This window comes from Bombus huntii, chromosome 4 (assembly GCF_024542735.1).
Source record: "Bombus huntii isolate Logan2020A chromosome 4, iyBomHunt1.1, whole genome shotgun sequence".
Taxonomy (NCBI): Eukaryota; Metazoa; Arthropoda; class Insecta; order Hymenoptera; family Apidae; genus Bombus; species Bombus huntii.
In genome coordinates this window covers 5,846,042-5,870,423 of record NC_066241.1, presented here as the reverse complement: position 1 = coordinate 5,870,423, position 24,382 = coordinate 5,846,042, and the positions used below count along the sequence as shown (strand labels likewise).

Genomic DNA, 24,382 nt, shown 5'->3' with positions numbered 1-24,382 from the left:
TCGTCGATCATAAAATTAAAATATAATTTCAATTGATGGAAAAAATCAATCTTTTTCACAGGCAACCGTATACAGAGGCGGCTACAACAGGTTCACGCCATACTAAGGATCGTCAGATATCAGAGCGCGAGCCTTCCAAGTACACCGTTATACTCAGCTGAACATGACCAGAACAAAAAGAAATCGACACAATCATCATCGTCATCCGTCATCGATCACGATTAGCCCACGAAGCGATGCCTGGACCCTCCGCGCATGCTGACGCTAGCCTTCTTCGTAGCACCGATACAAAATCATTGACTTCGGCTCTCGTCGACGCGGAACGAAAGCGTGTCTTTCATCCTGAAATCATCCGGCCATTATGGACAACGTTCCAATAAAGCCAGAACTACCGAGTCGACTACGAACGTGCCACGTATAAGTAGGATGAAAATTTCAAAATTGTTTGCGAAACGGGTACATTAAAGTTTTACACACAGTCGATCAGAGGGAAAATAGAAGAAGGAAACCCGTAGAGAAAAGGAAGAGAAAGAAATTTGCTTAATCGTTACAGACGAAAGGACGATCGAATGCATTAAGCGGACCGATAGACGAACAGATAGAAGGTTAAAGATCGTAGGAAGATGATATAGAACACTCAGAATTTAAATTAGATTGAAAGCGTGCTTCTCAGTTGGAGATAGTTTTCGATTGGGGTTGATCGACCAGACGACAAAGGTCTGCCGAAGCGTCGTCGAACTTTCAAACTCTGATCGATAATAAGAGGGTTGCGAGGAAGGACAGAGATATATGGCAGACAGGGAAATCGGTAAACTGAATTAGCGGACAAAGGGGACTGATTAAATTGAGTTTTGTTGGAAACATGTTAAACATCCGAGCAAACGGTCGTATCGAGCGTCTTAAGAAAAATATCGGTATCCGGCGAAGGATCAAAGTTACAAGTTAGACGAAATAGAATCGAAACGTTCCGAAGCTGTCGAAATTCGTGTGTAAAGGGAACGTGGCATCGCGTCATTAAACTATCAGTTCGTATCGGAGTTCGGACCCGGCAGCCATTCCGACTTTACGAAGTTGAATGACAAAGGGGCAAATGTGTCGAATCTAGACGGTGTACGTGTATATATATTTGTGTATATACGTATATATATATATAAGTAGATAGATATAGATAATTGATCTCTCTAGAAATCAATTGTAATTATGCAATTCGTTGCTCGTGCACGTTTCTATAATCGTTCAGGAGAAACTTTTAAAACGCGACCCGGCAAGAATTTTTATCACTAACGAAACCGGGACTATTTAGATCACATTACAAAGTTTACGTATCATCGTAATGCGATGTTATTCATTGAGATCCAAAAAGAGTAAAAGGCATTCAATGAGAAATATGAATATAGAAAGAATTTTGTACATAATTCATTGACAATTTGCTAAAATATGAAAACGAAATCTGAAATAAAGAAACGAGTAAACGATCGTTTTCTTTCGTGTCCTTTTTTTTAATATTATTACTATTGCCATTATTTACCCTTGTCCTCCGTATGGACAAAATTTTATGTTTAATTGCCTGCGTTAACAGGTCTTTCCTAATCATGAATCAGAAACACCAATTATCAGACACGTGATAAGACGTGCAAGAGGTAGAGGAAACTCTCGCTAATGGCTGCCGGAAAGGAACTCTTCCTTCGTGTCGACGAGGTACACACGACTTCCGGTGACAAACGCCACGCTCGGTAATCGGCGAAGAAAAATACGCGAGACCCTCTTTAGGTAGCTAGACAAGATTTTAGAGGAGAGAAAACGACGAGAGCGACGAAGCAGTTACGCGTGACCGGTAGGGTTTCTATGCCAAATATGTGTGTGTCTATGTTGCGCGTGTGTGTGCGTAGATTCGCGAAACGAACCGCGGCTGTAAAGAGTAGAATAGTAAATGTGGCTGAAGGGAGAGAGAGAGAAAATCCCTTGAATAACTTCTGACAAAAGCAAGATTCTGGCAAACAGAATCTAGTCAAATCAGTCTCTACCGGTTCCTAATCGAGATTATGACAATGTAACGCAGCTTTTCTCCTAATACTCACGGCCTTGTCGACGCTCCAATGGAAGATGGAACGTGACAGCCTCTTTTTTTTTTTTTTTTTCTTATATAGTTAATGAAAATTACCTTTTAAGGATGGTAATTTTTGTTCGAATTTTGTAAATTTTGAAGCTTGTCGATCGAGGTTTCTACGCTCTCTTATTTTTTTTTGTAACTACTTTTTGGTGCAGGAATTGGAATAGAAATTAATTTATGGTGTTAGTAAATCTTGGTCTCGAATTCGAATCTCTCCGATTTGGAATACTCTGAACGTGAAATTGTCACTTGATTCGTACAAACGAGAAATTCGTTTGTAAGATGTCAATCGACGAAACGATTCCTATTCCTCGATGGACTGAGTGTCCACGCACGAATAGCAATTTTCATCGAGAATTACGATATTCGTCTACAAAAGATAGACACATTGTAACGGAGCTCGAGTGATCGAGGGCGCTGAAATTGATAGACTGATCCTTTGAATTTTGATGCAATCTCTTGGACAGCTTTTCACAGAAAGCTATCAGATTCCTTATGTGATATTTCCAATATTATTTCTCGACTAGAAATTAACTACAGCTATCGAAGATATGTTTTACTGTTCTACGTAGAGAACTAAACTCATTTACATATATATATATATATATATATATATACGATATATCGTATATATATATATACGATATATGTATACATATAATATGTACACGTATGTATATATACATATACGTGTACATACGTATATATATATAATATAATATATATATATAATATTATATACATATAGTTTTTTGCATTTTTCATTTCAAACGATGAACGATGGATTCGTTCAAGTTTAAAGTTCCTCGAATTTCTACCGCATTCTCGATCACAGAATTTGATTTCTCGATCGGTCGGAAAAATCTTTTTTTGCTAGACGTAATCACGAAGGCAAACGAGAGAGAATTATAAAACGAAAAAGAGGGAGGGAGAGAGAGAGAGACTCACACACACACAGAGACACACATAAACACAGAGTACTCCGAAGCAGAGAGTAAAAAGAAAAAAGAAACGCGATAGGGAAATGGTACGCACATTGAGCCGAGTGAGTGATAATCCATGTTGAACAGAAAAAAAATGTTCTAGTTAAGTGGAGATTTATCGTAATAAATATATACATATATATAAATAAATATATAGGTAAGTCGTTGCGTGATTCAACGTGGAGCGTAAGTGAGAAGGAATGCGAGTGGCCACGAGTGAATGAACTTGAGCGTGAAAGGGAGACATAAAAAGAAACTGATGAGGAAGAAAAAAACGACGAAACGTGAGGAACAAAATGGTCAAGGAAAAGAAACGCGATGGATAACGAGGGTGGGGTGGGTGGGGGTTGGAACAAGGTATGACACAAAGAGTCGTGTGAAATAGCCAAATATGACAAAGATGTTCTTTTCTTTCTCTTTTTTTTTTTTGTTTTTTCTTCTACTTTTTCTATTGTCTTTTGTTCTTTTTTTTCTACGTAGATAAAAAACGCGACAGCAGTAGTTAAACTAACTGACGTGGTTAAACGCGACGTAGTTGGTTTACTGTCGTCGAGTAGATTTTAAAGCTCTAATCTATCGTTAGGGTAATTCTCTAGGCTAGGAAGAGAGGCAAAATGGTCGGTAGTTGGTCCTCGGACCGAAATTGGCCGCTAAATAAGAAGATACATATTCTTATTTTTTCTTTTTTCTTTTTTTTTTTATTTTTGCGTGTGCGAACGCCAGTACATGTAAATAACGTAATTAGGGATCGACTGTGATCGATTTCGTCGAGCACAAAAGGAAGGATTAATTGAACGGGGGACGTCCCCGTTTTAGGAGCTAAACCGAACAATTCAGAACATACTCATTGATTCTTGTAACGTTAAATTAACGAGCGTAGATTTTAAAGGAGAGTCTGTAGAAACGAAACGAAGCGAGAAATAAACGATGGTAAAGGAAACACAAGATATATGCTAGTGATGCACGAGTATGATAATCTTCGAAGAAGCGAGAATGAAAGGGGAAAGGTTCTCGGGAATTCTCTGTTTGAGCGGCAAGAGACGTTCCCAGGATCGAAAAGAGACTCTTTGCTCTTCGAACCTTGGTCGCTTAATCGCGACTCGTTCCTCTTGGAACGAACACATTTTTCATATACGTAAGGCTCTCGAGATGCTGTGTGCTCGAAAATGATATATTGATATTAGAAAGGAATACGCTCTTGATCGTGTTCGTTCGCTGAGGAACACGCGCCAAAAGCGGAGCAACTAAGCAAGAAAGATCTATCCCTGTATATTGTACACTGTAATTACAATTTATACTTACTCGTAATCGATACCTTTATCGGTAGGCTATTACAACTAGTGGCTAGCGTAAGTCAAGCTCAAATCTAGGCGAGACCCACCGTCTTCGCGTCTTTATTCTTCGTCACGAGTGCACAACTCCCATCCCCCGATATTGCTCCTCTTGTTCCGGACTTTTATCGTTTTCTCGAGCGTGTTCTCCGATTGCGTACGCAGGCCTACCGTACACGATTCCCGTTATATTCACGATTCACGTCGTTGAGCTTACATTTTTCATTAATTTCATTTCTCTTTCCACTGTAATTCTTTTCTTCGGTTGCTTAATAGCTTTGTTTGTAAAACGTTGATACAAATATTCCTGGGCATCTCGCGAAATTAACAATGCGTCCAGGCGATCGACGGATCGTGCTCTATAAATATAATTCAATTGTAAAGCCGATTAATTTAGATTCGATTTAGTTGTAGTAGTTTGTTTCTTCGACTCCGATGTCCCTCGGGGTGTTTCGTGAAACTAATCATTGGAACGAGTTCAGTGCATAGAAACGATAGAAAGATCCGCGATCGATAATACGTTTTAGTGAAAGATACTCGAGATGACTATTTTAGATTCGAACACGACGTTCTTAAGGAAAGGTTGACTGTAAATAATCACGTGAGCACCGAGGAAACCTAGTTCTATCGATACTATGTACTGAACTCGATCTTCGTATATTCGCCACATTTTGCGGAACACCTTAAATATTTATCTATAGGAAAATTTATCTATATAAAGAATAATGAATCAATCGCTGTACAAAGGGAAATTTAATGAAATTAGAGGTAGCCAGAAACACGAATAGATTAGAATAGTATCTGTTTCTGAGTCTCTTAGAAGAATCGAGCATTTGTCTCGACGATAGAACCACAGATACTAGTCTTCTTCATACTTTTAGAAACTAACTTATAATATTCGCCAAACAAAAAAAAAATCGTGCTTCGGCGTAGAATCCTCTCTTCGTGAATTGTACAAAATAAAAAAGAATCTGCTAATAATTGTAATTTTAACACGCACGATTCGATCGTCGAACGCTTTGGACGAATCTATGAAATTCAAATTAGAAAATATTGTAAGTGAGAGAAAGAGAGAGAGAGAGAGAGAGAGAGAGAGAGAGAGAGAGGAAGACAAGCCAAATATGCGAGGTAGAACGTCAAAATTTCAAATTGGAAAGAGCACAGTCGACTAATTCGCTCCATTTGTGCCCACGTTTCATTTTTACGTTCTCCTTTTTCGTTGATCCGCGTACGTTCTCGAGTGCTAGCGGGTAAATCGCATTGTAAAATAATCCAATACGATCGATACGCACCGTAACGTTATACATATATAAATATATGATTCTACTCTAATTATTATTAAAGGCAGTACCGTAAACGGGATTTTTAAAGTGAATCTAGATGACTACAGGACTTACGTAAACGACACATCTTTACGAGCAACATATCCTAGCGTACTAGGCGGCGTCGTGGCCAAGTTCAGCTCGAAATCCTCGTAGGTCCTTGGCTGACGAGATATTTGCGATTCGTCTACGCGACAACGCACATTTCCGCTCTCTTATTCCGGAAACTCTCTGGTGTCGTCCTTCCGCGATATGCCGGGGACACATGAAAAACGCGTGGTGCCGAATACACCTTCGAGGCCAGCACCTTCGAGGATTTCGAGCACGACCCATGGCCATCTTCTTTTTTCGAATTATCGCGAGGCAAAGACAGAAAGAGAATGACAAGTGAGAAAAAGAAGATAACGAGAAAATTAACAAGTAAGGGATGTTCCATGACATTAGGGCGTTATTACGGTAATAAGTCTAACTTCTTAGAGTCGTGAATGAGTGAATGATATTATGAAGAGACGATATGTGTCCGTGTATCGTGTGCTGAATGAGCGTGATATGATGCTTTTGCACCTCGTCGAATCGCCGCGACAAAAACAGACGATAGAGAGTTCTCGGACGTATTTGTTTCTAGGGACAAAATGAGAATAATTTGAGCGATTAAGCTAATTAGAGGATAGAATGTGAATGAAAATGCGCGCGATTCGATGATATACAAAATGGAGGGACGATAGAGATAACGTTTCGACAAACGGGGATACGAGATAAAAACAGAAAACGTGGATTAAAAAAAAAAAAAAGAAAAGAAAGAATGAAATTGAATACAAACTAGAGAACATCGTAAAAAGAGCTAAATGCCACCTGTTTTTTCGCTTTTCTCGCAGTGTAAACGGATTCGCAACGGGAGACGCGTGCGAATCGTCATTTGGTTTCCGGCTGCGAATCCAACTCCGGAGGAAATAAAAAGAATAACGCTAAAACGAGCGTAAACGACTTTTTGCGCCAAGAAAAATGCAGAAGAGTTGAGCGTTAGCATATTCACGCATCCGCGGAACACACATTTACACGCGATGGAAATTCGACGACGAGGAAGTAATCTATGAATCCGCAGGAAAAGAAAGCAAAAAAGCAAAAAAAAATAAATAAATTAATTAAATAAATAAGAATTAATTATAACGAAACTTCAGGTACATGAAGTAACAAAAAAAATATATACAAAAAAAAAACATGTCGAGAGAACAAGGATACGGTCAACTCGAAAACTTTAGTTGCAAAATACTGATAGGAGTACACGGGGTGTCTTACGGAACACCTTTATCATTGTCTGATTTGATGATATTTTGTAAGTCTGGACCAGTTGTTAGGTTCTTATTACTCCCATAGCGACTTCTTATGGCGTATTTTCTCTGTATATTGTCAATGTTTATTATTAAATATTTTTCAAATAAAACTCACCGTCTTCCATTCTGTTACATCCGCCCTTGACATTAACCCTGTTGCGCTCTTTGCACCGATTTTATCTCTCTATCGTTAAAAAATTTCTCAACTATGAAGATAAGATGGAAGATAAAATAGTCATTGGCATGTTTCATCTCACGTTCCACAATTTTATGCATAGAACTCGTCTCTTTTTATTTGTACAAACAAAATATCGAGATCAGGCTGTGAAAATTGCAGGTACGCGTCAGGGTTAACTCACTATACCTTAGCTATTTATAGAGCAGAAAAAATTCGATACCTGTAAACTACAGTGTAAACGTTCTATCTTACTCAAAACAAGAAAAAAAAACCAGAATTTTCCGTAAGAATTTATCTTCGATTAAGCGAACAGAAACACGAAAGATAACGAATTACTGTTTCCAAAATACTCTTAGAATCTTGTGTTCGTTGGTGTCTCGTTGTCGTTAAATTCTCACGGTTCCGACATCGCGACGTGTCTCGATATGAGAACAGAGTTAGAGGGCCAAGAAACCAAGTCCGAAAGAATCCGCTTTTCTAGGACGTGCTTACGTTTCCGGTGAAAGACGAGTTCGCCTGCGGGGCCGAGATCTTTTTTTCGTCAGTGACTCATCGCGCACATGGAATTACCATTCGCTCTGTGTGTTCAGCGTTCGCCTCTCTGATCTGTCAGTAAGCCGCGGACCGTCAACCAGAAAGCACGCGTGCTTCTCTGCAGAAACGATCAACGCGCACGTGCGTGACCAGGAATACCGATTCGAGGCCGACAAGTGGTTCCTGGCCCTTTAGAATTCGAGCATTCGATGAATACTCGCGCTGAGAGCGAAGGTGCATCCTTAAGCTCTGTATACGCTACAGATTTCTTAATTTGTCACGTTCTTCTCTTCTATTTTTTTATTATGTTATTCTCGATCGTGAGACGAAAAGTTGAATAATTGGAAGATCTTTGCAAATTGGTTCAAGGATTATCAATATCATAATTTGTTAACGCTATTCGCATCGAAGATCAAGTTTTACACAAGCTTGCAATTCTCGCACTTATTTTCGTTTCGATATTCTTGTGAGATTATTGTAGGATCGCGTGTTTGAAAGGTTTCTTAAACATTAGACGAGAAGATAATAATATTAGGATTTTGTAAAACCACTGTTCGAGAGAATATTCGTATCGAGCGCGAGAGTGTGGAACTCCTCAAGCCTGGAATTTTTGATTTGATTTTCTCGTTGTTCTCGTTGCCAGTCGAAAACTTGTAAATTGATTATTGTCGAAATCGAGGACGCACTATAGCGCTACTCGTATATAAATATAATTAAGGTTCTTGGACTTGGCTTCTAATTGTTATTCTTAGATGTTAGCTATAGATATGAATTACTAAAAAAAAGTGACACAAATCAAACGACATGAAAAACGGCTTTCAATCATAATATTTGCAATGTTTGAATAGTTCCTTGGAACTAAGAGGTGATTATTGAAATTTATTGACAGAGGTTTCGTAACGGATATATCTTAATGACCAGTATTATACGCGTTGCTTTAATGCAACATCGTTTTAGCTTTAGGAAATATAAAATAATTCAAATACCAATCGTTACGTTCGTGAATAAACTTACAACATGCACGTCATTCGATTTCACTCGCTACTAAACATTTTTCTCTATTAATAGCAATTCTTTCTCCATTGCATGAAAATCATAATAAAAGATATAGCGACTGTGTCTCTCTTTCATTCACAGAACTCATTAATCGCGAAAAAATCTAATCACACTTTTACCAACGTTTTACGTAACACGAACAACATTCGATACTTTTAGCGTCAGATATTATGCATAATAAACGAGACTATATAAAAATATAGCCCCGTGGAATGCAAATTTTCCCCGGAAAAGTTAAATCAAGGCCTAGCACGAGAAATTGAATAATGAAAATCTCACTCCTAACGAAAATAAACGAGTCGCCGAATATTACGAACGCGTAGTTCCCAAACTATCGAATACATAACTCTCGATAAAGAATGAGAAATAAAAATATCGTTAAAAATATCTAGCGGAGGAAGAAATATTAAGAACACGTAACTCTGGCACAGAAATAACAAGAATGATTCTTCAGATGACGTACGAATTCATCCGATAGAATACTAATCATTTGCACATACACTGTCAATCGTAACCGCAGGTATCAGCGTACCTGCTGATATTTCAAACAAATTCAATGTTTTTCACCGCCTCTAATTTCTAATTGCCTTATTACGAAGCTGATGTTACTCGATTCATACGTTTCGCGTAATGTAAAACATTAAACGAAATAAAATCCGTTAGAATTTTCCAACGAACGTAACGAGTAGGTGTCTCGATGTTTATAGACGATGCATTTCGTACGTCGATCGTCACGGTACAAAAATCGATCACCTAAGAATTCCAGCTGGAAAAAGTGAATCTGAAAAGCGAAGCTTTCAAATCTTCACCGAAGATGCATCTTCATCGATACAGCGATTCACAATCGTCGTTCTATGAACGAACGAACGTTCTCTATTGGAAGGCTAAAGCGAAGGCTCGGTTTCGGAAGCGATCGTAGTAACAGAACGTAAATCATCGGTAACATAACAGAAAACGCGTGGTAGTGGAGTCACCGTATAAATTATGGTAACGAGTCGCGTCGAAAAATTCCAGTTGCGAGACACGTAAGTGTTGTTACTTTACTTTGGAACTTAGCATATCGCCGACTGGCATCCGTGAATTTCAATTAATCGCTTATTTAATGAACGCGTCGATAAGAACGTTTTACCTGTAAGCGCGAGTCCACTTCGCGTCTCTTTTGCATTTTTCTCGTAAGGATAAGACACGGCGAAACAAATCCTTACAAACTGTACGTTTCGCGGTTCATCGAATTAGTAACGAGCGATCGACGTTTCTTTTATTTTTTTCCTTTTCTTGTCTCGTGGCATGAATGGATGTTGAAATTTTTGGTCGACGACGCGTCGCCTTGAGACTAATGGTCTCTTTGCATGGGCTTCTCGTTAATACGAAACACGCCACGGAAGTTTCAAGTACTAATTTAAACCATTAAGGGGCAAGTCTTTTCGTGAGGTCACTGTTAAACGCAATTCAATTTAGAGAATCTTCTGGCACGAGTATAATAAAAGAATTTGTTCCGCTATCTTCCTGCAGTGCAACCAAATTTTATTAACCCTTAATGGCTCGTGATCGTTTAGCTGCAGATGCATACTGATTAGAGCTTGGAAAATGATATAAATATCGAGACACAATTGGTGAAATATACATTTTATCGATATATCGTCGTATACCGTAAAAAATAAAATTTAGTACATTGTATACTTTGCTATATGTAAATTTGAGGAAATTCAAATGGCACAAAGATATATTACGTAATACGATGATTCAAATGTTATCAGATGTAGGAAAGTCTTTCGACTGTCAACGAAAAAGGGATTGGCTTACTAAATGTTTGGAACATTGTAAGGAATCCATTTTACAAAACAGCAATAAAATTACTGTGTATCTTTTGTCAAAGCATTACAAAATTATCAAGAATTATTTTTAGATTCTCCTTTAGATTCCGGTAGCTTTATCAACTTTTTATTTTCATAAAAGACACGGCGGCTCAAAATACAAGTTTAACTGGAGTTCACGCGAGGAAGCACTCGACTCGAACGCATTTTTATCGGACGCATCGAGAGTTATCCGAGCGTAAGATATTTTCGGTGAGTATAAAGGTCTGTCGAAAAACAAAGCGCGTTTGAAAGCCTGTGGACCGGAAGCTAGAACGGTTTCCAGCAAACCCATTTATCGTTGCGTCACAGTAGAAATAATGAAAACATGTTATTCTTAGTGATTGCAAAATGCATTCAATCGAAGTTACGCAAACCGTTTTTGACTATAAAACGTGTAGCCAAAGACGAAATAGACGGATTATACGAAACTGAATTAAGTAAACCACGTAAGAAGAATGCCAACGTAGAAAAATATAACGACAGGAAGAGAATATCGAAGCGTAAAAGACTTTTAAAAGAATATTTTTGCCATAAAAATTAATACAAAAAAGTAACAACTGTTTTATACTTTTGCTTAAACAATTAAAGATCTCGTAACAAAGGCTCGTCCAAGCGTTTTTATCAGAGTGAAAAATATTCTTTCATCGGAAAAAGAAAGATTCGTACACATATACTTTACGTATACGTATATCTTTGTACGCACAAATCGTTCGAAATTAAAAAAAATAAAACGGTACAAAGAAAGCAGATACTCGTTGTTTGCGTATCAAAAAATATAAATAATTAAAAAATTATATAACGACAATGTTTTCAAGCAGATTGTAAATTGAAGGAAATGAAACGGTAGAGAAAGAACGAATATTCTTCTTTATGTCTCGAAGAATATAGAAAAATAATATTTTTAGGCGAATATCAAGAACGATGTGTCCAGATATCACACGCAAATACCGTTTCCTAAAACACCATTAAAATGGATTTTTGCAAGAGTTACAAATTTCTACAAATCCTACCAAAACCCGTGAGACGCGTCGAATGGTCCTGGCGAACGGAAAATGGTACGCGCGTCCGGTTCATCGAGGATGATTCCAACGAGGATGATTCCATCGAGAATTGCCTCATGGAACTCGTCAATATCTGCGTTCCAGCCATCGCCGTCATCCTTGCGCTGATCACCTTTCTCAGATGTAAACACAGGAAACAGCCAAAGTAAGTTGACGAAAGAAAAGACAAGACTCGATGGAGATTTCATTTTCACGATAGAGAGATGAATTACGATCCATTCGCTTCGATCATTGAGATTTATCTCGATTTAACGAGAGCAGTTGAGAGCAAGAAGAGGCTTCCTTCGAAACTTTTTGTTCCACTCGCTTCGAAATTTTCTCTTTGAAAGTTACCTGCCTCGAAATGTTCGTTTCAGAATTCACTTACTTCGAAAGTAATTTTACATCGTTTAACGGATGTCCGATAACAGAAGGCACGGTTTATTTGTACGTTATTTCACAGTCTCTGGTACAGCGCTGGACAATGGCGATCGAATGTGATGTCCGTTGAAATTTTCATTTCAAAGCTTTTGCTTGCTTCGAAAGTAACTTTGCATCGTTTAACAGAAGTCTGATAACAGAAAGCAAGGTTTATTTGTACATTATTTCACAGTCACTGATACAACGCTTGATAATAACGATCGAAAGATACTCCACGAGCGATAAGATTTGGCTATTCATAGCTGGAATGGTATTTGCTTCGGTTGAAACGGGATATCTTTAGTTTCAGAAAAACGTGTATCGAATGTTTAATTTCAAAAGGCGAGGCTAGAAGCTGCAGCTTAGCTCACACCAATTGAAGCAACATTCAATTAAACGAAATGTTTCACGTTTGGGATGTCCCATGATTCATATGGGACCATGTTCCCATTCGAACAATTTGCTTCAATTAATGTGGTGAAATTTTATCGAGCCTGTTAATTTCTTCGCCTTTGCTTGACCCTTTTTACGTGGAATTATTCGTTGCTTTATTTATTGCTTTATCGGCGATGCTTGATCATTCGCTGTAATTAAAAAAGTTCTTCTTTGGAAAAAAACAACTGATGAAATTTAAAGATTAGAATGGTTTACTGTGTAATTGGTTCTCTTCTGAAGAATATTGCCGGATATTTGCCCATGTCAAACATCTGTAACACTCCACCACGTTCCTGGAACGGGCTTACATCCACAAACTTTCATCTGTTTTCCATGCCACGCTCGTCACTTCCAGCGTTCCTCGTTCCATAAATCAAAAATGTGACAGATATACAAGATTTCGGAATTTCTTGCTACCACATATCCAGTAATCTCTTTTAATGTCTTATTTGTCAACTAACTTGCCTAAACCATGTTAACAGTATGATAAAACGAGGAAGAGCGTCAAATAATTTGAAAGATAATTGTTTCTTTGTCCTCAAGATTTCTGATGTTTCTGCTACGAGATAACAGAAATATATACTTTCTTTTTTTGGGGGGGGATTAAGATTAAGCTTAGAAAAATTACTTTTCGTCGATTATTAACAATAGAACATTTTTTCGGATGATCTTGTAATAAAACTCGTAATCAGTTTTACCAAATACAAATACATCTTTAGTTTAATTGATTAATAACTTTCAAAAGGTCACCAAATTCACGAAAAGCATAAAACCCAAAGAAGAGACGGAGAACGTACGAAAAACACAAGTCATAATCCGAAATGAAAACATCAAAGTTGTCGTTAACCGCGTGGAATAGCGAGAAGCGCGGATTAAATGGATCAACAGAAGACCCAGATTAATTACCAGAATAATTCATAACACGTGCTGTTGCAGGGTTTTCGAATACCTACGTGTACACTCTTTCCTGGTTTGCGTCACGTTGCCCGTTCCAGGAATCTTAATGCAGCTGAATGAGATGGCTTTTATCCTTGTTCGTTCGCTGAAAAATCAATAGCAATTCCTCCTTGCCTTCTTAACCCTTACGGACTATCGTGCTTCAAATTTCACTCCGTGTGAATCTTGTTTCAGCGTTATCATTTCGTGATAGAGTCAGGGAAAGACGCATAATATTTGCGTAACATTTTAAAAACATTTTTCGGTATAAAATCTTGGAACAGTCGTATATTTAAATAAAAGTCGAACTATAGAAAGACGAAATAATGTTTAATGCAGAAATTGTCTGAAATTCTAAAGAAAGTCCACCGGGGTGGTTGGATCGAAAAGCTAGAAATAGAGAGACGAGTTGCGGAGTGTAATTTTATTGGCCGAAGAAGCAAAGTCGATAAACTTCTAGAAGCTCTGATGCGAGAAAAATTACGATATCCGTTTAACGAAGGTGGTAATTACGTGGTAATTAGTCGCATACTTGATTTTCTTCGCGTTACACTTGACTTAGATTGATTTCGTACGGAAATTGGACCAATACAGGAGAAGGTTGTGCTTCCTGCTTTATTTTCTAGAAAGAAGAACATTTTCTTGTAATTGGAGGTTTGTCGGAGATCGATTGATCCGATATAAATGTATTCAAAGCTCGTAGGCAAGTTGCAAGTTATATTTAAGTACTTTAACGTAGGATAATAACTATGAATCACGAGTTTCAGTGAAAATATTACAATTTCTCCGTGTCATTATCAAGCAAGAAATAATGAAATTTAAATTCCATCCGATGCCTGGTAAAGGATGTATTCTTTTTTAACATTCTTTTTATTTAGAGATTGCAGAGGACTCCTACCATTTCATACAACTAGAACACTGTTGTGCATGACAGTGTTGGCGGTGCTTTTTGTCGAACTTTGCGAGTCGTTGCTCACGTCGATTTCTTTCTCGTTGATTCTGATGATCGTAGCCATCCTCTACTGTTGGATCATTCATCGGAGGACCGAGGTTAGAGATGCTTGTGGTACTGCCCTCTCTGCTGGAATCTTCGTCACGATTAGCTTATCGCGAGCATGGAAATTTATGTGTCTGTCTAGGTCAGTTACACTTGTTATTCATTTATTAGAAAAATTATTATTTAATAAGAATTTTGAAATTAACAAATATTCCTATTTATTATTTTTAATGAATTTGCGATTTTTTGGAAATAATTGCCGAATATATACAGATATGGTCTGTCCATGATACACGTTCGACTCGCAACCACAACGTTCACGGCCATTACCTGTGGGCTTTTAGCCGTTTTGGACTCTTACACGTTCTATCTTATGGTAAGTTGCTTAATGATCCAATTACTATTAATTCTAAGTTGTTATCGTTTCAAGATTTCTTGCGCGATCAAGGGAGGATTTATTTTAACTACTATATATCTGCTTCGGCTATTAGATACGTAGTTTATAAGCCTGCTAGTTCTTACTGCAAGCATCGCGAATTAGCGACACAGCGTTACAACCTTATCGAAGAGAGCCAGCTACTCCCGGCACCAAGTGCAAACATTTGTTTTACATTTACTCAGCTTGTTTGAATAATAATGTTTATTATCGCAGCCTGAAGAGGCAGAGCTTATCGAGTGGTAATGCGAACTTTTCCTCCTCGACGCTGCGAACTAGATCGCAAAAATAGAACCGTCCCGTCTATTCGATATTCAATTTCCAGGAAATTAAATAAAATGTCGCTTCGCGGAAAGTTCGCGAATGTTTCGACAACCGGTGTACACGTTGCGACGTACAGAAATAGTTAAACTGTATCTAAACTAATTGCGAGTCGATGCAAGTTCTTAGCCAAATCTCAGAAATAAAGAATAATAAAATAACATAAATAAAGAAACAATACAATAGAAGGATAACGCTTGCAGTGGAATAAAATCAAATTCTAATCTCTTCTGTTCTCTTCCTTATAATACAACCATCCATCGCTGATGCTGCACTAGCTTCGTACAACAGAACAAAATAAATAAAAAGTAACATAAATCCAGGAAAAGACAAGAAAATTGAAAGAAAATTGAAGGATCATTCTATTTTACAAGAATACAATCACTTCCATTCGCTGTAATGCAACTATCCATCATTGAAGTTCCACTAATGCCACTATACATCAACCTCTTCCTCAAGCTTCGTTCGGTAGAATTGAAAACATATTTCACGTCTAACTATAGTCGCGTTAAGAATGGTTCCGTTTGAGCCGTAAGTGGTCTTCCGATAACAGGTAAGGCGGTACTCTGCGTTTGCTCCAAATATATTTCGCGTGTGCACGCCGACTCCTTGACCCAGTAAAAACAAGCGGGTTGAAGCATGCAAATAGCCCGGTATCTTAAAGCGCCGCCGCGAATAAGTCAACTTACGATATTCGTTCCGTCTAGACAAGAAGGAAGAAAAGGTATTTGATCGAGCGAGGAGAACGACGAAGAACAGCGTACAAACACGCGGACGTGCCGTTTCTCAATAGAATCACCTTCCATTGGGTGATCGACCTGCTGTGCAAGGGATACAGTACGCCGTTGGAGAACCACGACCTTGGCGAACTTCCCGAGGAGGAGACTACTAGGAGACAGTTTGACAAGTTTCGTGAAGTTTACGAGAAACATAGGGTAATTATATTCTTCGAATATAAGAAAAATATTTTCTAATCGGTAGGACCGGAGAAAAAAAAACGGTACAGGATACCAATTTTTAATGAAATATTCTAATATTAGTTGAAAGAGTTTCATGGATAAATGACACGAGTAGCAAAATTTGTATCTTAACTACAGAGTATGAGTTACAAATTGTAATTTATATTATATTTATATTTAATCATAAAAATCGAGATGATTCGGAGTGTTTGGTTGTTTCCGTAGGAGAGAAACGAGAAACTACGTCTTTGGCGATGTTACTGGAAAAGAATATGGTACCCGTTTGCCATTGGGGGATTATTTAAAATACTGGGGGACGCTACAAGCCTTGTTGGACCGATGTCTATTTCTAAAATTCTGAACTACGTCTCTGCTTCTCAAAATGGGACAATAAATCGAAACTCTATGGTATCTAACATTGTTCGATAACATTTCACTTAAAAGAATTAAATAGAAAATACAACGATTGAAAAGATTAAACAGAGAATTAATTAAAGACACTATGGAATATTTCAGAGTGCCATGACATTTCCTGAAATCTTGCAAAATGGCTATTTTTTATGCCTGTTGGTGTTTTTCTTTTCTTTATTACAAAGCACTCTAAGCCAGGCCTCCACTCATATCCTTTGCGTTGAAGGGATCCGCCTGAAGAACGCACTTCAGGTACACTTGAAACTCGAAAATAGCAACCATCGAAAACCATCAAGAGAATTGAATTAAAATTACAGGCGCTGCTATACGATAAAGCCTTGCGTTTATGCTCTTGGAGTATCGACGAAGAGGATAATCCGACAGACAAGGAGAAAGAACAGAATAAATGTCAGCAATCTGCTGATATTGGAACCTTAACTAACCTAATATCTGAGGATGCTTACAATGTGATGAGCTTTTTCTGGATTGGACACTATACCTGGGCAATTCCATTAAAAGTGAAAGAATAAATAATTAACGATAATTAGATATTTATATCCTATAGCTAATAACGATTTGAAATTTTAAATATCGATTTTAGATCAGCGCTATAGTTTTTCTTCTTTACACAAAATTGGGAATAAGTGCAATTATCGGTGCATTCTGCTGCATATTGATAGTAACGCCACTACAATTGGTGCTTGGCAAGAAAATGTCGGAAAATTCTAAATTGGTCGCCGTAAGTCGATACTTGTAATTTCTCTTAAATATCTAATAATGGAAAGACAGTTTTAGAACCGACAATATTTTTATCTTTAGAAAAGCAGCGACGCTAGATTACGTCTGGTTAACGAAATCTTCCAAGGAATAAGATTAGTGAAGCTTAGAGCCTGGGAAAATATTTTCGAGGAGAAAATAAGAAAAACGCGAAACGATGAGCTAAAAATGCTGGACAAGGATTCTTTCTATTGGACCCTTATAAGTAAGTTCGGCTTCTCGATCAAAGAAAAGAATTTTGTTTCGAAATAACGTTGTTAATTGAAACGTGGATTGTTGATAATTAGACTTTCTCACGCATGCTTCATCGGTACTGACGACACTTTTCACTTTTGCCGCTTATTTCTGGCTGGAAGAGAAAAGTCTCGAGGCTGGAAATGTTTTTGCAAGCTTAGCTCTATTCTCACAGCTCACAGTGCCCCTTCTCATTTTTCCTGTGATGATACCTATCATTATTAACGCTATGGTAAGCAAATTCTTTCGACTGTTATTGTGTTCTTCTTAATAAATACTTTAATTCAAGATTTCTATAGATTTCAACAAACAGAATAGAGGAGTTTCTCCAACTTCCGGAGATCGACAATGTCTTGCCTAATCTTAACGATGCAAAATCAGAAGTAGCCGAAAATACATCATCGCTGGCCAATTCTATCGAAGAGAGCACTGTAAGTATCTATGAAATACAACGATAATACTTGAAATATGCTTGAAATATACTAACCGAGAAGCCGTGAAAAATATATCGACGCTCTGAGTGTATTTTTTATTCGAGTAATTAAGCTACTATGACATTTTTATTTCTTTTCTAAATATAAAAAGAACAAAACTCTTTAAGAAAAATTATAGTTACTAATTCAAACGTAGTTGATATTAAACAGCTAAAACTAAGATCCTCGACAGTGTCATTTTGTCCCGTGGTTTCCGGAAAACCTGCCAATTGCAAAATATCTTTACATCTTTAATATTATAAAATATTAGGAACTAGATACTGCAAAATATGAATTTCTATTCGTGGCAATTAAATATTTCTTCAGATAGAAACAATGAAAACGCACAACACTCCCAATTTTGGATCGTTGGATAACATCAAAGAAGACGAAGAAGATGGACAATCTTCTGACTTGGCGGATTACACGATGGATATAAATTCATCGGTGGACACCGTGTTTGAGAAGGATCCGGAGATTCCGGTGCTTACAATGAAGCGCTGCGGATTTTCTTGGGGCACCGATGAAAGTCTGTTATCCGTATCCGATCTTAGTTTTCCACGAGGTAAGGTTAATTAGATGCAGATCCACTGTAGCAATTATCGATCACTTGCAGCTACGCAAAATCTAAAAAACCACATATTACTGTCACTTTCAGGTCAGCTGACTATAATTGTTGGAAAGACAGGAAGTGGAAAGACTTCTTTATTATTAGGAATGTTAGGAGAGATCCAGAGGACAACAGGTTCGATTCAGTGGGCTAAGTAAGTCAGAGATCTCCTTGTTATTTCGAATTTTTCTATATTCTAATTGTAAACGAACTATTGTAAAATAGAGGGGTGAAGGTTGCATATGTGGCTCAGAAACCCTGGCTCCAGAACGCCAGTTTGAGGGACAATGTTCTTTTTGGATCACCGTACAAATTGAGAAGGTACAGGAATGTATTGAAGGCTTGCGCTCTGCAACCGGATGTCGATATACTTCCGGGTCGCGATTTCACGCGGATAGGTGAGAAAGGGATCAATTTGAGCGGAGGCCAAAAACAGAGAGTAACTATAGCCAGAGCGCTGTACAACGACGCGGACGTTATAATAATGGTTAGCTAGTTTCTAAACTAAACATTTTATTTCTTAAATAAAAAATAGTACGTTGAAATAATTAGGTTTAAATAAAAGATTCAAATACTAATATTTGCAGGATGACCCGTTGTCCGCGCTGGATCATCAAGTTGCACAGCAGATCTTCGATCAAGGAATCCGGAAGCTGCTGCTGAGGAGCGGACGCACGGTGATTATGGTTACTCACCGACTAGAATTGTTATCAACTGCTCATCAAGTATGTCTCAGTCAGGCAATGTACTCTTACACTGTTCAAAACAATAGTTAGGTAATGCTACACTAAGTTATGAGCAGTGTATGATAAACTGAAATTGTTCAAGAAAAGGCGCAATAGGTAAATGATCGTGTGGTTAAGGTTGTCGTGATGGACGGATGTCGTATTCGAGTAGTGGGTACGAAATCAGCGATCGAAGATGCTGATCCAGAATTAGCGATCGAGTGGAGGAAAACAGCTACGAATAAAAACGAAGGATATCGTGCTGATAGAACTGCGAAAGACAAGTGGGCCTTGATGAAACTAGTATCCAGAATCGGTGTGAGTGCGACGAACAAACGACTTGGCGATGGATCCTGGACCACTGATCAAGATGCCCATGTGGTAGACTTTGCGATTAATAATTATATTATCGTCGTGTTGCACGTTTTCTCCTCCCTTTTCTTTCCTCTTTCTTGTTTTGATCGATGAACTTAAAAATTTGGTTTCACCAGAATCCTCCAGCTTTCGTCCCGTTAAGAATGAGAAGAACTACCCTTGGCGGATCGAGATACTTAGCCCACGATCTGACAGATCTTCCAGTGCCCTCTGAAGAATGGAACATCGGGAAAAAAAGATTTAAATTCCATCGAAACGCTGTCAGATCGAGCAGTCTCCAACCTCAAAGACAACCACCCCCTGTTCTACGACAGAGCAGCACTCCAACCATTCTCGAAAGTCAATACGCTGTTCCTAGGTACGCTAGTGAAATTTTGATAGACTGTTTTTTTTTTCCTTGCATAAATATTAAAATCAGTTTATTTTAGAAAAAGGAATAACACTTTTGACAACGGACAACGAAACGGCGTTTTCAGGCAAATATTTTCTGGCGCGTGAGTCGAATAGCTATTTTTAAATTCTTATAACGATTTGAAATGGATGAATCTTATTTTTGAAATCTTCTGTAGAATTATCAGTCCACGTCCCGATGAATTGACATTAAATAGAGACAGAGGCGTGCTACGAAAATTAATACCTTCTAACTCTAACAGACAAATACAATACACTGTTAAAAAGTACGAAAGAAATGAATTTATACTATTTCTCATATGCAGCAATATCTCTTTTTACGAATAGTTTTTATCCATTTAGAATTAATCAAGAACAGGAGAATGATCATTTTCCCGTTAAACGATTGCTATCGATAGAGTCCACAGGAACTAATGAACCCGATGAACTTGAAGGAAGTTAGTACACTTTATAAAGAAGCTACTACTGATAAGTAATATCGAAAAAGAGTACAAAAAAGCTAGTTCTTCTTTTTTCTCTTTCTCTCTCTAGACGACTGTGATACAGAGGAACAAGAAGAAGAATTTCAATATGAAGATAGAAGTGGAATAGTCACAAGGATGATCCTTTGCGATTACACAAAAGCTGGAGGCTGGATACCAGGCCTAATTTACATAGGAGTAGCAATTTTCTGCCAAGTTCTGAGAGTTTATATCGATCTCTGGCTGAGTCAGTGGACAGACGAGGACAATATAAACTTCAATCAAGAAAACCGAAATGTAACTGCGTAAAATAATTTTGTCCGTGATTTACGATTCGATTATTGAACATTACAATGGATAAGGAATCCGTTCAGACTGTGCTGTATTTTATTTCAGACGGTGTTCTATTTTAAAGTTTACATCATTCTTTCCCTTGTCTTTATACTCTTGTCTTTCGTATGCAATGCAACTGGTCAATGGACAGGAGCCAGAGCGAGAAGAAAATTACACGAGGAAGCCGTGTCCAGACTTCTTAGAGTACCGATGTCGTTCTTCGATTGTAATCCTGTGGGAAAAATTTTGAACAGATTCAGCGCCGATACAGGCGTCATCGATAAGGTGAATAATCGATAAAAAAATTAGTCGATTCGTGGTTATTAAAGAAATGCACAGTTATTTATCTTTTTGTTTTTTTTTTTTTTAAGAAAATATCTATGTCGATCCAAAGACTGACATTCTTCGTCTTGCTCTGTGGTTCAGCGATACTAGTAAACGTCATCGTATCACCGTGGTTCTTCATTGCTGCTATACCCACGTGTGCAGCTTATTATATCGTTCAAAAGTTTTATAGATGCAGTGCGAAACATTTGCAACGATTAGACGGCAGGTATGGTACATATTTTTGTAAGTGATATTTGGTTTTCTGCGAATATTTTCTATAAACTTTTCCTTAGCTTTTTTAAACCTTCATAGATTAACATAGGAAACTCTCCGCAAATTTGCTCCAGACGAATCGTTATTCTTCCTTGAAAAATCTTTTAAAACGTTTGATTTTAAAACTGATTGTGCAATGTTATAGAGAGTTCAATCAGTAAAAAATGTATTTGTGAACATAAACTTGCACGACCCAATTTGCAAAAATATACTTGTCCAATTGATCAAATATTTTTTAGCGAATTTAAAAGAAAAATTTTGCCTTTCTAAATCCTGTGTTCATCTAAAAATCTCAATTATTCGTTTCTAGTACCCGATGGCCAATCACAACGCATTTTTCTGAGACACTTCGCGGTTTAGCAACATTACGTGCTTCCAAACAAGAGAATCGCTTCATGGAACAGGCTATGAAGTGCCTAGACGTTAACACGAACGCGTTTCTCCTCCTGAATTCCAGTAGCCGGTGGCTCGGCATTGCTCTAGTGAGAAAACTTGCAAAGCTTCTAGAATTATTTTTACAGTTTGCCAGTTCGGCTATTGTATCTTTATCATAAATTTTAATATTTAGGATTATCTGGGTGCTGTTATAGTAGGATCTGCGACACTCGCCGTCTTAATTTCCGCAGAATTGTATCCAGATCGCGTTACACCTGCTCTAGTTGGTCTGGCGATTAATTACACCCTCTTAGTGCCAATTTACTTAAATTGGGTAGTGAAATTCACAGCGGAGACCGAAATGTATCTTGGTAGCGTTGCACGTATCTCTACTTACAGATATGCTCCTATTGAAAACTACCAACAAAATGGTACTTTAATGCTTTTTAATCTTTCATCGTTGTTTCGTTATAAGAACCAAATGAATTATTAATATATTTTCAATATTTTCTACGTTATCTGCAATATTTTATACGATATTTTCTAGACTTCCACTTATCTGATAGTTGGCCAGGTAAAGGTGAGATTATTTTTGAAAATGTTTCTCTGAGATACGTTTCACAAAGAGAACCAGTGATCTCGAATCTATCCTTGAAGATTACGCCAGGCCAAAAGGTAAAAATTTCAAAGAATTACAAAATTCTAGGTTTTCATAGATATTTCTCGCAGATTGGAATTTGCGGAAGAACCGGAAGTGGTAAGTCGTCCACAGTAATGGCGCTGTTTCGACTATTGGAGATTACTCAGGGACGTATATCGATCGATGGCACAGACGTTCGTCAAGTTCCTCTGGAAATTCTTCGTTCGAGACTCTCAGCGATTCCTCAGGATGTGATCATGTTCAGTGGTACCATTAGGTATTTTATACATTTATTTTTTTTTTTTTTTAATAGAGAACGTCCTTTGAAAACGACGATAAAATACGAATATTATTTCCTCCAGAGAGAATTTGGATCCTCTATCGGAACACGAAGATCTGGAACTGTGGAATGCTTTGGAAGTAGCACAAATTAAGGATATTATTGCCTCTCATCCTGAAGGTCTTAGTAAGTGAATTTCTAATTCCAAACACAAAGTTCAATTTTATAAATTAAATAAATTTCTTTTTCTCGTACCTGATGATCAAAAAATTGCAACGTTCGTAACAATATAAGTCTTCAAATCGAACAGACTTTAAGATAAAGGGAGAAAATGAAAGCTTCTGTTAATAAATCGATATTTACGTTAAAGCTCTAGTCAGTGGTCCAGTTTTTCACTAAATATTTTTAACAATACTATTCTTTAGAAAATAAATAAGAATACAATTTCCCGAAACAGATTTCGAAGTGAAAGAAGGAGGTGAGAACTTTTCTTCCGGTCAGCTGCAGCTGCTCTGTATGGCACGAGCAATCCTGCGGAAGTCTTCGATCGTCGTCCTCGACGAAGCAACCAGCGCTCTCGACGCCGTTACTGAAAAGAATCTCTTGAAAGCAGTTTCAACTGCTTTCAGGAACAGAACAGTGATTGCTATCGCGGTAACTTCGCTTTAACTCTCAACGTCCTTTATATCCACGAAGGAAAATGACCGTAACAACTTCGTTCCCTGTTAATTACGTTTGATACTTTACTTTTCAGCACCGTGTGTCAGCGTTATTGGATTGCGATCGAGTAATCGTGTTCCACGATGGTAAAATCGTCGAAGATGGACTACCAGCGGACTTAATGCAACGGCAAGGTGGATTCTTCGCGAATATGTTGAAGTCCAATGAAGAGAATGAAACGACTAATTGTTGAAAAAGCACACGTGCATAAAAGGACGATGATAAAGGTCGATAACATTGAAAGACTGGGACAGAGGAACGTATCTAACCATGTTTCGTCACAAAGTATTTATTTTTGATACGAACGATAAATGTAGAGTATCGTAGTGATATAGGAATTTCTGAAATATTTTTGTAAATACGAAGATGCATTCGAATGATCGTTGATCGATCTGAAATACATTTCACTGTTATTCGCATTGCATAGATAACGAAGCTGCGTTGCATATAAAAATCACTCACGGATAAAATACATAATAATATATTTTAAAAACCTTTTCGTTTTGAATCCGTATATTATTAACAAAGAAAATGAAAAAATAATTCTACCATACAATTGTGTATATTTTTATACCTTCGCTCTAAAAATATCTCATCCCCGAAATTTCTCAATCACCAGAAAAATCGTTCGCGTACATGTTTCCAACGTCGATCGGAAAGCAAGAGAAAAGAATCGATCAAAGGAAAGAATCTTAGGCCAATTAATTCGCTC

General features: G+C 37.6%; 2 protein-coding genes across 7 annotated transcripts in view; both read left to right on the top strand.

Moving 5' to 3' along the window:
• LOC126864517 (RNA binding protein fox-1 homolog 2-like) overlaps positions 1-2,326 on the top strand; it is a 350,319-nt gene extending 347,993 nt beyond the window's left edge. For all 3 annotated transcript variants that reach the window (XM_050615950.1, XM_050615952.1, XM_050615951.1), the window contains one exon: positions 62-2,326. In XM_050615950.1, coding sequence (XP_050471907.1) covers positions 62-106 — 45 coding nt within the window. In that variant the 3' untranslated portion in view covers positions 107-2,326. The remainder of the gene's footprint in view (positions 1-61) is intronic.
• A 524-nt stretch (positions 2,327-2,850) lies between these two features.
• Positions 2,851-24,220, top strand: LOC126864511 (ATP-binding cassette sub-family C member Sur). 4 transcript variants are annotated; one of them, XM_050615926.1, is made up of 32 exons: positions 2,851-8,023; positions 10,802-10,911; positions 11,607-11,907; positions 14,411-14,671; positions 14,803-14,905; positions 15,994-16,221; positions 16,471-16,653; positions 16,762-16,908; positions 16,974-17,174; positions 17,258-17,395; positions 17,476-17,638; positions 17,721-17,899; positions 17,967-18,098; positions 18,468-18,705; positions 18,799-18,904; positions 18,976-19,237; positions 19,338-19,475; positions 19,614-19,856; positions 19,967-20,208; positions 20,279-20,344; positions 20,420-20,527; positions 20,604-20,698; positions 20,793-21,019; positions 21,119-21,340; positions 21,427-21,608; positions 21,966-22,137; positions 22,224-22,461; positions 22,578-22,705; positions 22,760-22,947; positions 23,033-23,136; positions 23,408-23,604; positions 23,705-24,220. In XM_050615926.1, exons 3-32 carry the CDS (start codon positions 11,672-11,674, stop codon positions 23,861-23,863), a joined length of 5,286 nt encoding a protein of 1,761 aa, XP_050471883.1. In that variant the 5' UTR covers positions 2,851-8,023; positions 10,802-10,911; positions 11,607-11,671; the 3' UTR covers positions 23,864-24,220. The 4 variants fall into 4 exon arrangements, with proteins under 4 accessions (XP_050471883.1, XP_050471881.1, XP_050471882.1 ...); XM_050615924.1 differs by having other exon boundaries at positions 22,578-22,947; XM_050615925.1 differs by lacking the exon at positions 10,802-10,911 and having other exon boundaries at positions 22,578-22,947.
• The last annotated feature ends 162 nt before the right edge of the window (positions 24,221-24,382 follow it).